Raw genomic sequence first — 13,722 nt, forward strand, 5'->3', positions numbered from 1 at the left:
AAACCTGCCATTGAGTCAGTGAACTTAATGTCAAGTGCTCTTGGCATCCTGCCAACCCCCATGTTATACTGACTACCTATCTAGTGTATACATTTAGCTCATTTTTTTAATTAATGCAAAAGGAATCATATGTAACATTCACACACCTATGACCTTGCAGAGTAACAAACACTAATGATTATTCCTTACTTACTTTAGTCTCTGTTCTAAAAACCTAAAGGATTTTTTCTTTGGTCATCACTTCTTGTATTGTATAAGACAAAAAAAAAAAACTGGCTACTAAGCATTTAACAGGTCTTATTCTTGGGTACTACGGCATCACAGAGATTCTGCAAAATATCTAGACTGGGGTTTCTGGCTTTCATTTTTTACTAGGGCTGTCAAGCTATTAAAAAAATTAATCGCGATTAATTGTGCTGTTAAACAATAACAGAATACTATTTATTTAAATATTTTTGGATGTTTTCTACATTTTCAAATATACTGATTTCAGTTACAAGATAAATCTAAAATACATTTTGTATTCTATTTTTTATTACAAATATTTGCACTGTAAAAAAAACACAAAAGAAATAATATTTTTTTCAATTCCCTCATTACAAGTACTGTAGTGCAATCTCTTTACCATGAAAGTTGAACTTACAAATGTAGAATTATTTACATTGGTACAAAACTGGTGTACATACAGTACTTGTATGAGGTGAACAGAAAAATAATATTTCTTTTGTTTATCATTTTACAGTGCAAATATTTGTAATAAAATTAATATAAAGTGAGTACTGTACACATTGTATTCTGTGTTGTAATTGAAGTCAATATATTTTGAAATGTAGAAAAACAGTCAAAAATATTTAATATATTTCAATTGAGATTCTATTGTTTAACAGGGTGATTAATCATGATTAATTTTTTTAATTGCAATTTTTTTTTTTTTTTAGTTAATTGCGTGAGTTAACTGCGATTAATCGACAGCCCTATTTTTTACCCTTAAAATTGAGAACGAGTGTGCTTAAAAAGGAACTATGAAATCTATTTAGCATTATAGACAAACACAAAAATTACTTAAAGACATCATTGATGTTTAGCTATATATTAATACATACTTCACCAGATCTATTCTGTTGTTGATTGCAGCCCAGTGGAGAAGTGTAACGTTTTCTTTGTCTGGCTGCCGTACATCATAACCTGCTTCCACCAACTCTCTACATCGTTCATATATTCCATACCTTGAAGAAGAAAAAAAATTTCAACTTATTATCATAAGCAAAAACCAACACATAGGAAACAATCAGGTACTTAGATACCAGAGAGATGAGCACAGTATAAGAACTTACGCAATTACAAGATTGTTCTCACCTGCTGGAGATAAACAAAAAGTGAGTAAGAAACAGCAAACTTCTTATGCAGAGGGATTACCATGACAAAGTTTTCTTTTTTCCACCTGCTGCTAATAGGAGAAGCATGAAGACAGGAAACTTGTGCACAAATAGGACAAGACAATCAGTCAACTGCATAAGGAGTTCTTGAAAGACTATATTACGTCTGTGAAAGAAACGAAGATTTTGCTCCTCTGCCATAGAATTTCATTTTTGAACTAATTAATCAATCTAGGTCGACCTGAGACTACAGTTTAGGTCGACCTGAGACTACAGTTTTCCACCAAGAAGTGCTCTCTTCCCACTTCCCTGGGAAAAAAAAAACAGACAATATAATCTCAGTTTATGGAAGAATAAGCAGAAGCAGAAGCACTGAAAGCAGTGACCCCTGTGCAACCACATGCAAAACTGACTGTTCTTCATGGATAGTCAATACTACCTGGGACCAAAGTTGACCAACATCAGCACTTCCTTTCAGGAGGAAAGTTTACTAATGTTGAGAAGCATGTAGCTGCTTGGGCAGAATTCAAAAAACTACTACTAGCTACTGATAACCCAGCTAGCTACTACCCTGTCTCCATGCTCCTTTTCATGGGCAAAATTACAGGGAAAATTATGACAATACCTGTACTCTATTAATGTCTGAGTCCTAAATGCTCAAGCTCCAGACTTTGATAAGGAATCGTGACAGCTCAGGTTGCACTAGTCTCTCTCAATGTCACAGCTGAAACACAAACATTCTTGCTGATGCACCTATCAGCAGCTCTCAACAAAGTTTATCAAGAAGAACTGCGCTGGAACCACAACTCTGAACTCATTTGGGGGGTAATATAAAAAACCATAATGCAGACTGTTGCATTTAACACACAGCCAGCTAAAGGATTATGCCCATGTGTCCCTTCCTCACAGGGGGCAAAGTGACCCATTCTCTCATTCCTTCACCACTCAGAGTTTCAAGAGGAGTTTCTGAGCTGCAAGTATGGATGATGGGGTCGTGGGATCCACATGCACAAAACATCTCAGAGAACACTACTTACTATTAGGTAAGTAACTGTTTCTTTTTCTTCAAGGTCCTCTGCATGTGGCTCCCACTTATGGTGATTAACTAGCAGTTTGGTAAGCTAAGCAGTGAGAGATAGGAGCTCATCTGCACATGGACAGTAGAACTGGTCTTCTAAACTCAGCATACACCCCAGATGCTGATACGAGAGAGTAATGGTTGGTAAACATGCAAACTGAGGACCATGTCACTGCTCTACAAATTTCAATGACTGGAACTCTGCTGAGGTAGCTTGGCTACTGGTAGAATGAGCAGTCACTCAACTTGGTAGCTGTAACTTATGGATGACATATGAAATCTTGATACTGTTCACAATCTATTTGGTTAATATCTGAGATGAGTTTTGTCTACATTTTGATACATTTAAAGCAGTGGTTTTCAAACTGTGGGTCATGACCCAGTACTGGGCTGCAGAACGTAAAGCACTGAGTTGCAGCAGTTCTGGTCAGCACCGCCGACCGGGCCTGTTCCTACACCGCGCTGTGCCCTGGAAGCAGCCAGCAGCAGGTCAGGCTCCTAGGTGAGGGGGCCATTGAGCTCCGTGTGTTGCCCCCACCCAGAGCACTGGCCAATGGGAGCTGGGGAGGCGATGCCTGCGGGCAAGAGCTGTGTGGAGCCGTTTGCGCGCCTCTGCCTAGGAGCCAGACCTGCTGCTGGCCGCTTCCGGGGCGCAGTGCAGTCCGCAGTGCTAGAACAGGTGGAAACCCTGCCTCTGCACCACGCCTGCGCCACTTACTGGGGGCCGCCAGAGGTAAGCCTGCACCCCAATCCCCTGCCCCAGACCTGATCTCCGCCCCCCCTCAAACCCGTAGCCCCTTCCTGCATCCCAAACCCCTCATTCCCAGCCCCACCCCACAGCCCTGACCCCCTCACTCATCCCAACTCCCCGCCTCAGCCCTGAGCCCCCCCAAACTTAGAGCCCTTCTGCACTCCAAACTCCTCATTCCCAACCCCAGGCTAGAGTCCTGACCCCCTCCCACACCCCAATCCCATTCCCCAGTCCAGAGCCCCCGCCCACACCCTGAACCCCTCATTCCCAGCCCCATGCCGCAGCCCTCACCCCCACACCCCAACCCTCTGCCCCAGCCCTGAGCCCCTCCCACACCCCAAACTCCTCATCCCCAGCTCCACTGGGTCACGGGCATAACAATTTTCTTCAACTGGGTCGCCAGAAAAAAAGTTTGAAAACCACTGCTGTAAAGAGTTTAAGAGATTGTCTGAAAGATCTCATTCTAAGATAGTACAATAGGGCTCTTAAATATTTTGTCAGTTGTATAAGAAAACACAAAGAACCTTGAATAAAGGATGAAAGTCTGAGATTGCAACTTTGATGAAGTTAAGCAAAAGTCCTGACTTTAAGCAACAGAAGATATATCATTAATCCTGGACTAGATGTTCAGAGGCGATCAGAATATTTTGACCATATCCTTAGGAAAAAATGTTTTTATTGAGCTATGTATGTTTTCCTAGTCAAAGTTTTTCTAACTTTCCATGAAAATTCTCTTGACTTCATTGGAAAATTCTTTATCCAATCATATTAACTTTACATGTTAACTATCCAATCATGTTAACTTTTCCTGGGGGAATTCTGTGCCACTGCAAAATGCAGAATTTTTCAGAAATTAATGTTGGGCATGCAAAATTCCCCCCGCCCCCAAAATGGGCTGCAGAGATGTTGGCTGCCACTAGGGGCCACTGGACCTGGCAGAGGCCAGCTCCCAAATAGAAGACAAGGCCAGGGGGAGGGAACCGGAGGGTTCCCAGCAGCTTCAGTTCCCAGCATGCCCTGAAGGAAGGAGGAGGCAGAATGCAAGGAACTCCTTGCAAGCCCAGGGACCCAGCATCAGGCTGTTTCTCCCTCTGGATCCCTGGCCTCTAGGAGAGTAGGGTCTAGGAGTGTCTGGGCTGCAGCTGGACTCTGGAGAGTGTGAGTGTTTGGCTGGGGGGGCAGAGGGTGTGTGTCTGGGCCCGAGGGGGTGGGGTGTGTGGCTGGACTCTCGGAGGTAGGGGGTATGAGTGTCTTGGCTGGGGTGGGTCCCATGGCTGGGCTCTGGGGCGGAGGGAGCAGAGAAGCAGGAACTGGGTTGTCATAGGGGTTTCTTTAAACTCTACTCCTGGGGAAATTTGGTTGTTTGTCTGTATTGTTACAGACATATTTGCTGACAGGTATTTTGAAATAAATTACCAAAATAACTGAACCTGGCATGATTATATAGTGCTATTTTGAAAAATAAAATTTGCAGAATTTTATAATATTGTGCAAGGAATTTTTAATTTTTTGGCGCAGAATTGCCCCAGAAGTATAACTTGGAAGTTTCCAGGTCGTGCGGTGAAGACACAGTGGGTCCAGATACAGCGGGTCCAGATACAGCAGGGGTCGGCAACCGATGGCACACAAACCAATATTTGATGGCACGCTGCTGCATGCCAGGTCCCAGCCATCGGTCCCACTCAGCCCGCTGCCGAACCCAGGCCGGCAGCGAGCTGAGGGGGGCTGGCGGCTGGGACCTTGGCAGGCAGCAGCATGCCATTAAAAATCCTGCCCATCCCGGCCCGCTCTTCTCCGCCCCCATCCCCCCCCCCCACCCTTCCCCCCAGGAGCAGGGTGAAGAAGCTTGGTCCTGCCTGCTGGTGCAAGGCAGGCAAGCTCCCCACTCCCCCGCCTCTTCCCCCAGCATGCTGGGTTCCTGCCCCTCCTCCCTGCCGCTGATCAGCTGATGGGACGGGGACGGGAGGGACGGGGCCGGGGGAGGGGAGAAGCGGAGCCGCAGCATGCTCGCTGCTCCGGGAAGGAGACAGAGAAGAGGTGGGGGTGGGGGTGGGGACGGGGCCTTGGGGAAGGGGGGTGGAATCAGGGCATTTCCCCTCCAGCCCCCTCTGTGAGCCGCTCTGGGCTGGGAGCACCCCCATGACCATAGCCCACAACCCCAGCCCCCTGCCCTGACCCCTGCACTCCCCCACACACTCCCAGCCCTCTGCCCTGCCCCCTGCCCTTATTCCTGCACCCTCCTCACATGCCTCCAGCCCCATGCCCTGACCCCTGCACCCCCCCAGACATACCCAACCCCCCCCACTCCATGCCCTGACCCCTGCACCCCCCCAGACATACCCAACCCCCCCCCACTCTATGCCCTGACTCTTGCACCCCCCATATTCCCACCTCCGACCTGAGCATTGAACGGGAGCTCCTGCACCCCACCCCACATTCCCACCTGCACCCCTCGCACCAAATGGGAGCTGCCCAGGTAAGCACTCCACACCCAAACCTCCTGCCCCAACCCTGAGCCCCCTCCCTCATTTTAGCTCCTGGTCAGACCGTACACCTCAACAGGCTCCTTCACCCCCAGCCCTGTGCTCTGTGCACTCCCACCCTCAGCTCAGTGCTGAGAGAGAGGAAGAGAATGGGCTAGAACTACGGAGAAGGAAGGTACCCACTCTATGTGAGCAGGGCCGGGATCCCAGACCAGCAGCGGGCTGAGTGGCAGTGGGCTGAGCCGCTCAGCCCACTGCCGGTCTGGGGTCCCGGCTGCCGGCCCCACTCAGCCCGCTGCTGGTCTGGGGTTCTGGCTGCCGGCCCCTTGCCAGCCAGGGTCCCGGCCACAGGCCCCACTCAGCCTGCTGCCGGCCTAGGTGAACAGAATCCCAGGCTGGCAGTGGGCTGAGCAGGCCGGCAGCATAAGATCAGCATTTTAATTTAATTTTAAATGAACCTTCTTAAACATTCTGAAAACCTTGTTTACTTTACATACAACAGTAGTTTAGTTATACAATATATAGACATAGAGAGAGACCTTCTAAAAAATGTTAAACCTTAAATTAAAAAGTGAATAAATGAAGACTCAGCACACCACTTCTGAAAGGTTGCTGACCCCTGAGATAGAGTATGCATTCTGAGTCACGAGAGATTATGTCTGGTAGAAATGGGAGAGTTATTGGACAAAATGATTGGAAAGTTACAATAGGTCTGGATACCAAAACTGATGAGTCCATCCTGGGGGTACAAGAATCATCTAAGCACTGTCCTGCTGCACTTTACTTAGAATCCTGGAAAGTAAAGGGGGGGGGGGGGGGTGGAGGGGGAGAACACAGACAGTGGGATGTGACCCGGAGATTACTCATCTGCTAGAGCAGTGGTCTCCAAACTTTTTTGATTGAACACCCTTATCAGTAAAAAATTTTTGAGCACACACTCCCAATATATGTATATTTATTTATGTATAAATTATATACATGAACTACTGTACTAATATATTGTGTAAATTATAAAACACAAAAAAAGAAATTAAAAAACAATGAGAAAGATGAAATAAACAATATTTTTAAAATAATATTTTATTTATTAACGGTACAAAAGACCTTTTTGCTTGCACTAAAAAATTAATAATAATAATATTTTTAGTGAGAGCAATGTGATTGAATATGCTTTATTATTTTTGAAAATCTTGGTTTAAAACTTTGTGATACAGCGGGCACCCACGGTGGAGTGTGCGGTCTGGGAGGGAGTTAGGGTGTGGGAGGGCACTCAGGGTAGGGGGTGGGGGAAGAGGCTCAGGGCTGGGGCAGCTCTGTTTGGTGCAGGGGGCATGCAGGTGGCTCTCTGCAGCGCAGCACCACCCCCATGGCCACGACTCTGGGAGCCGCCCCCCACCCCCCCGGGGCAGGCAGGCCCACCCGGAACGCAGGGATTCTAGGAGCTTCAGGTCCCTGGGCTAAGGGGGCCCCGGGCTGCAGCTCTAAAGCCCCTTTCGGAATGCGGCCCTGAGAGCACGGGCCGGAGGACTCAGGAGGAGCAGGGGCAGCTGCACAGCCAGCGGATGGAGAGAAGTGGGTGCTTTCCCCTTCAAAGTGCCGCTTCTCTCCGGTCGGCTTTGAAGGGGAAAGTGCCGCTTCTTTCTGGCCTCTGGCTGCGCGGCTGCCCTTGCTCCTCCACGGGCTGGAGGACTCAGGGCCGCCCCCCACTTTTTTCCCCCTCCAGCGGTGCTCCTCCTGCCATGCCACCCTTTTGCTCCAGCTATGCTCCTCCTGCTGCGCCCCCCAATCGATCGGCTTGTGCACCCCACTTTGGAGACCACTGTGCTAGAGAACCCAGACCCCTCGAGAGCAAAAGAGGGCATTTTTTCTTATCCTTGGCTGCAAAGATATCTATTTTCTGATATCCCCATTTTGGAAGATATGTGTTAGCAACGACTCCTTCAGAGACTACTAGTGAAAGGAGCAACTTCTCCTAGTTCATCTGCCAGAGCATTCGATTCCTTTGGGAGACATATCACTAGGAGAGCTATGCAGTTACTGATGCACTATTCCCAGAGTAGAATGGTTTCTTGACAGAGGGTGACTGAATTTTGTTCCTCCCTGTCTGTTTATGTAATACATTATTGTGGCGTGGTCTGTTAAAATCTGTACAGCTTGGTTTCTCCACAGCAGTAAAACGATCTGCAAGCAAAACAAAAAGCTCTCAGCTCCAGCATATTTATGTGAGTTGATAGAGCTACTGAGGTTCATCGGCTGAGAGTCTGGAACTGACCCAGATGTGCATCCCAGCTGCTAATATCTAATATCAGGGTGGAAGATACGGGGGAGAAGGGCATTCCTAATAAATATTGTCTGGCTCTAACCACTAATGAAGGGACAAAAGAGTATCAACTGAGGGAATCATGATTTGCTGGTTCGTCCTGTGAATGCTTGGATCCAAGATAGAAAAGGTCTCAGTCTCAATCTGACAAAAGATGTCACCTGGGTGTAAGAGCCATGTGACCGAGTAGCCTCAAGGCTACTGAGGGTGTGACTGAAGCAACAGGATCAGACGGGAAAGATTCTGAAATCTCTCCATAGGCAAGCCCTCAAGGTGACACTTCTCAGGGCACCCAGCGCCGAGTCTTTTGTTACCACCTGCCTCCAGTGCAAGGGAGTCTTGCCTGTGTTAGCTGGGTGTTAGTGCCACAATGCAACCAGCCTGTCAGATACTCAAGCACTCTTCTTTGGGCTATACCAGCCCTTTCGTTGCCTTTCAGGTTGACAATAGATGGCCCTGAGTCCCTTCGAAGTATCCCCGTGTGGAATCCAACCTCTGATCACAGGATACCCACAGAAATTCCAGATCCTCTGGTCCCAAAGGAACATAGCTTACCAGTTTTACCTTAGATCACCACTCCTATATTACACACAGCAATTGAATTCAATTATAAAATAAAAAAAATCATTTAAGAAAGAATAGAGATTAAAATAAAAACTAGTTTAAGAGATGGGAACAAATGGTTACATATCAAACAAAATCATAACACACATTCTAAACTTACAAAGTGGGTATTTACCCACAAAAGCTTATGCTCCAATACATCTGTTAGTCTGGATCTGTAAAAGCGGCAAAGAGTCCTGTGGCACCTTATAGACTAACATGGCTATCCCTCTGATACTAAACTTAACTAATAAGTTATCCTTCTATCTAAACAAGTTTATCTCACACAAAGTTCTTTTCAGCATTTTCAGCTAAGTCTGGCTGAGATCTCTTTTTCATGAAGCAAACCTGCTGTCAGTTTAACTTCCTAAATGAAGGATGTCAGGGTGTCTTTCTGCTCCCCCAAATATACCAGAACAGATCTTTGATGTTGACCTCAAAACAATGCCACCTACACACTGTTTTCCTCTTCCTAGCATAATGACAGGTTTCAGAGTAACAGCCGTGTTAGTCTGTATTCACAAAAAGAAAAGGAGTACTTGTGGCACCTTAGAGACTAACCAATTTATTTGAGCATGAGCTTTCGTGAGCTACAGCTCACTTCATCGTACACTCCTATTGTATGACATACAATACATAATGGTCCACCATGGAGATAAGCATCTCCCACCCACCTTCTGGAGGAGTTTATCTCATGACATGCTAACTTTGAGTGACCCGCTTTTAACTACAGACCGAGATAACTTATTTTTTTCGTGTGTATATATATATATATATATACACACACACACACACACACAATTCCTCACATATATCATTGAGAGATGTATGGTCAGAAAATAAGGACCACCAGTGTGGCATTACCCCTTTGGTGAACCAATGGGGTCATCGTACCCCTATGTATTCCTGTGCCCTTGCCAGCATCAAGAGGTCCTTGGGTCATACTCTGTGTTTTGGAGTCTAGGAAAGTACCTATAAACTTTATGGTTTGGGATGGAATCAACTGAGATTTCTTTAGGTTGAGTTTCACTCCTAAATCTGAAAACAGGCACAGAATCAATCTTACTGAGTTGGAAACCTGCTGGACTGATTTGCCTCAGACTAACCAATTATCAAGATATGGGCACAAATACCCTGATGATGTAAATGAGCAATAATCACTTATGGGCACTTTGTAAAAACTCAAGGTGCAATCAAGTGACCAAACAAGAAAACCTTGAACTGATAATGGTCCTTTAGTACTGCAAAGCAGAGAAAGTTTCAGAATGATGGGTGTATTGCCACATGAAAATAAGCATCTTGCAAGTTGAGGGTACTAAACAAGTCCATAAGATCTAATGCGGGTGTGATGGATGCCAGGGTCACCATGCAAAGCTTTGGATTGGACATATAACTGTTGAGGAGCCTGAGATCTAGAATAGGTTGCCACCCTCCCTTTTTCTTTGGTATCATAAAGTAAGCAGACTAAAATCCTTTTCCTCTGAAGGCAAGTGGTATCAGCTATATGGCACCCAACTCCAATAGAGATTATATCTCTTGGTGCATGAAACTTATTTGAAACTGGTCCCTGAAGAGAGATGGGGAGCCTATCAGGTGTATGATATAGAATTGTAGGGCATAAGCTTATTGAATGACCTGCAAGACCTAACAGTCTGATGTTATTGTGGCTCAGGTATCCCTGAAGAAAGAAAGGTGGGAACCAAAAGGGGGAAGGGAGATATAGATCCACAGATCTGTTCAGTATTTTCCTTATTACTGTGGTAGATCAGCATCTGACTGGGGTCTCAGATTTTTCAGTTAAAAAGAGCCTCAGTCCATGTTCTCTGGACCTTTGTGTGCGGTCTTAAAAGCACTTGAGATAGCACACTATGAGATTCCCCTGAACAAAAAAGGCAATGGTTGTCTTCATCCATGAGCAGAATGACTTTCCTGCAGGAAGGCCAGAACTTGAAGCCTGATGAGCAGGCCCTCAGCATCAAATCTGAAATTGACACTCCCAGAATTTGAAACCTGCAAACAGGGCTCAGCCTGAAACTGACAAAGTAATTGACTAACCTCACAGACCACTATAAACTAGCTGTCTTTTTTTTAAAAAAAGTTGTCAATGACAAGGCAACTAATAACTACATTAAAAGATTAATAATTTGTAACAGTAACTAACTGAACAAGGACACAGTCTTCCCACTTACCTTTGAAGGGCAGTTAGAAGGAACCGAGGGTGAATGGGTCGCACTGCCTCCTTTATGCCTGGGCATGTCAGCATGAAAGGTGCCTGCACAACCCCTACTGGACACTGCTATTTGAACTTCCAAACCTCTGTGCCAAGGGAACTGACACAGTACATGGGAGCCACTTTATTTTCTACTGAATGCATCCGATGCAGTGAGCTGTAGCTCACAAAAGCTTATGCTCAAATAAATTGGATAGTCTCTAAGGTGCCACAAGTACTCCTTTTCTTTTTGCGAATACAGACTAACACGGCTGCTACTCTGAAACCTGTCATTATGCAAGGCACTACATTTAGCAGTATGGAATGGAAATCTATCAACTTCATGAAAAAACTCGTACAGATACAGACACCATCTTCCTTTCCAAACGCAAACAGATGGACATCGTACCAAAAGGACTGAAGGTAAAAAATCCATTACAATCTACATACCTCACAGACTATGCTGACAGCTTGTGCCACACGCTCTCAAAGAAACTGTGGAACCACCTGATCAACATCCTCTACAGCAAACAGGGAAAGATTAAGAATGAGCTCTCAGAACTGGATACTCTCATAAGAAACCAACCTTCCACACAAACTTCCTCGTGGCTGGACTTTACAAAAGTTAGACAAGCCATTTACAAAACACTCTCTGCTTCTCTACAAAAGAAAAAGGACACTAAACTATCTAAACTACTACATGCCACAAGGGGCCACACCAATGATTCCCTTAGCCCACCCAGCAATAATGTTAATCTATCCAACTATATTCTTAGCTCAACAGAAGAATCTTGGGGCCTCTCCTTCTGCCCCTCCACCCCCACGAACATGATACAGTTCTGTGGTGACCTAGAATCCTATTTTCGACATCTTCGACTCACGGAATATTTCCAACACACCTCTGAACAACATACTAATCCACAGAGACCTTCCTACCAACACTACAAAAAGAAGGATTCTGGGTGGACTCCTCCTGAAGGTTGAGCCAGACTGGACTTCTACATAGAGTGCTTCTGCCGACGTGCACGGGCTGAAATTGTGGAAAAGCAGCATCACTTGCCCCATAACCTCAGCCATGCAGAACACAATGCCATCCACAGCTTAGAAACAACTCTGACATCATAATCAAAAAGGCTGACAAAGGAGGTTCTGTCGTCATCATGAATAGGTCGGAATATGAACAAGAGGCTGCTAGGCAGCTCTCCAACACCACTTTCTACAAGCCATTACCCTCTGATCCCACTGAGGGTTACCAAAAGAAACTACACCATTTGCTCAAGAAACTCCCTGAAAAAGCACAAGAACAAATCCGCACAGACACACCCCTAGAACCCCAACCTGGGGTATTCTATCTGCTACCCAAGATCCATAAACCTGGAAATCCTGGACACCCCATCATCTCAGGCATTGGCACCCTGACAGCAGGATTGTCTGGCTATGTAGACTCGCTCCTCAGGCCCTACGCTACCAGCACTCCCAGCTATCTTCGAGACTGTCAAGGTTCGTCCCCCACTCTGAACTCTAGGGTACAGATGGGGACCTGCATGAAAAACCTCCTAAGCTTATCTTTACCAGCTTAGGTCAAAACTTCCCCAAGGTACAAAATATTCCACTCTTTGTCCTTGGATTGGCCGCTACCACCACCAAACTAATACTGGTTACTGGGGAAGAGCTGTTTGGACACGTCTTTCCCCCCAAAATACTTCCCAAAACCTTGCACCCCACTTCCTGGACAAGGTTTGGTAAAAAGCCTCACCAATTTGCCTAGGTGACTACAGACCCAGACCCTTGGATCTTAAGAACAATGAACAATCCTCCCAACACTTGCATCCCCCCTTTCCTGGGAAATGTTGGATAAAAAGCCTCACCAATTTGCATAGGTGACCACAGACCCAAACCCTTGGATCTGAGAACAATGAAAAAGCATTCAGCTTTCTTACAAGAAGACTTTTAATAAAAATAGAAGTAAATAGAAATAAAGAAATCCCCTCTGTAAAATCAGGATGGTAGATACCTTCCAGGGTAATTAGATTCAAAACACAGAGAACCCCTCTAGGCAAAACCTGAAGTTACAAAAAAGATACACAGACAGAAATAGTTATTCTATTCAGCACAATTCTTTTCTCAGCCATTTGAAGAAATCATAATCTAACACATACCTAGCTAGATTACTTACTAAAAGTTCGAAGACTCCATTCCTGGTCTATCCCCGGCAAAGGCAGCATAAAGACAGACACACAGACCCTTTGTTTCTCTCCCTCCTCCCAGCTTTTGAAAGTATCTTGTCTCCTCATTGGTCATTTTGGTCAGGTGCCAGCGAGGTTACCTTTAGCTTCTTAACGCTTTATAGGTGAGAGGAGCTTTCCCCTGGCCAGGAGGGATTTCAAAGGGGTTTATCCTTCCCTTTATATTTATGACAGAGACACCACTGACTTCCTGAGGAAACTACAATCCATCGGTGATCTTCCTGAAAACACCATCCTGGCCACTATGGATGTAGAAGCCCTCTACACCAACATTCCACACAAAGTGGACTACAAGCCGTCAAGAACACTATCCCCGATAATGTCACGGCAAACCTGGTGGCTGAATTTTGTGACTTTGTCCTCACCCATAACTATTTCACATTTGGGGACAATGTATACCTTCAAATCAGCGGCACTGCTATGGGTACCCGCATTGCCCCACAGTATGCCAACATTTTTATGGCTGACTTAGAACAACGCTTCCTCAGCTCTCGTCCCCTAATGCCCCTACTCTACTTGCGCTATATTGATGACATCTTCATCATCTGGACCCATGGAAAAGAAGCCCTTGAGGAATTCCACCATGATTTCAACAATTTCCATCCCAGCATCAACCTCAGCCTGGACCAGTCCACACAAGAGATCCACTTTCTGGA

At 45.7% G+C, this 13,722-nt stretch overlaps 1 protein-coding gene across 3 annotated transcripts in view; it reads right to left on the reverse strand.

Moving 5' to 3' along the window:
- Positions 1–13,722, reverse strand: part of ZDHHC17 (zDHHC palmitoyltransferase 17) — a 128,662-nt gene that overhangs the window by 83,930 nt on the left and 31,010 nt on the right. For all 3 annotated transcript variants that reach the window (XM_073327711.1, XM_073327710.1, XM_073327709.1), the window contains one exon: positions 1,104–1,226. In XM_073327711.1, coding sequence (XP_073183812.1) covers positions 1,104–1,226 — 123 coding nt within the window. The remainder of the gene's footprint in view (positions 1–1,103; positions 1,227–13,722) is intronic.

Source organism: Lepidochelys kempii, chromosome 1 (assembly GCF_965140265.1).
Source record: "Lepidochelys kempii isolate rLepKem1 chromosome 1, rLepKem1.hap2, whole genome shotgun sequence".
Classification (NCBI taxonomy): Eukaryota; Metazoa; Chordata; order Testudines; family Cheloniidae; genus Lepidochelys; species Lepidochelys kempii.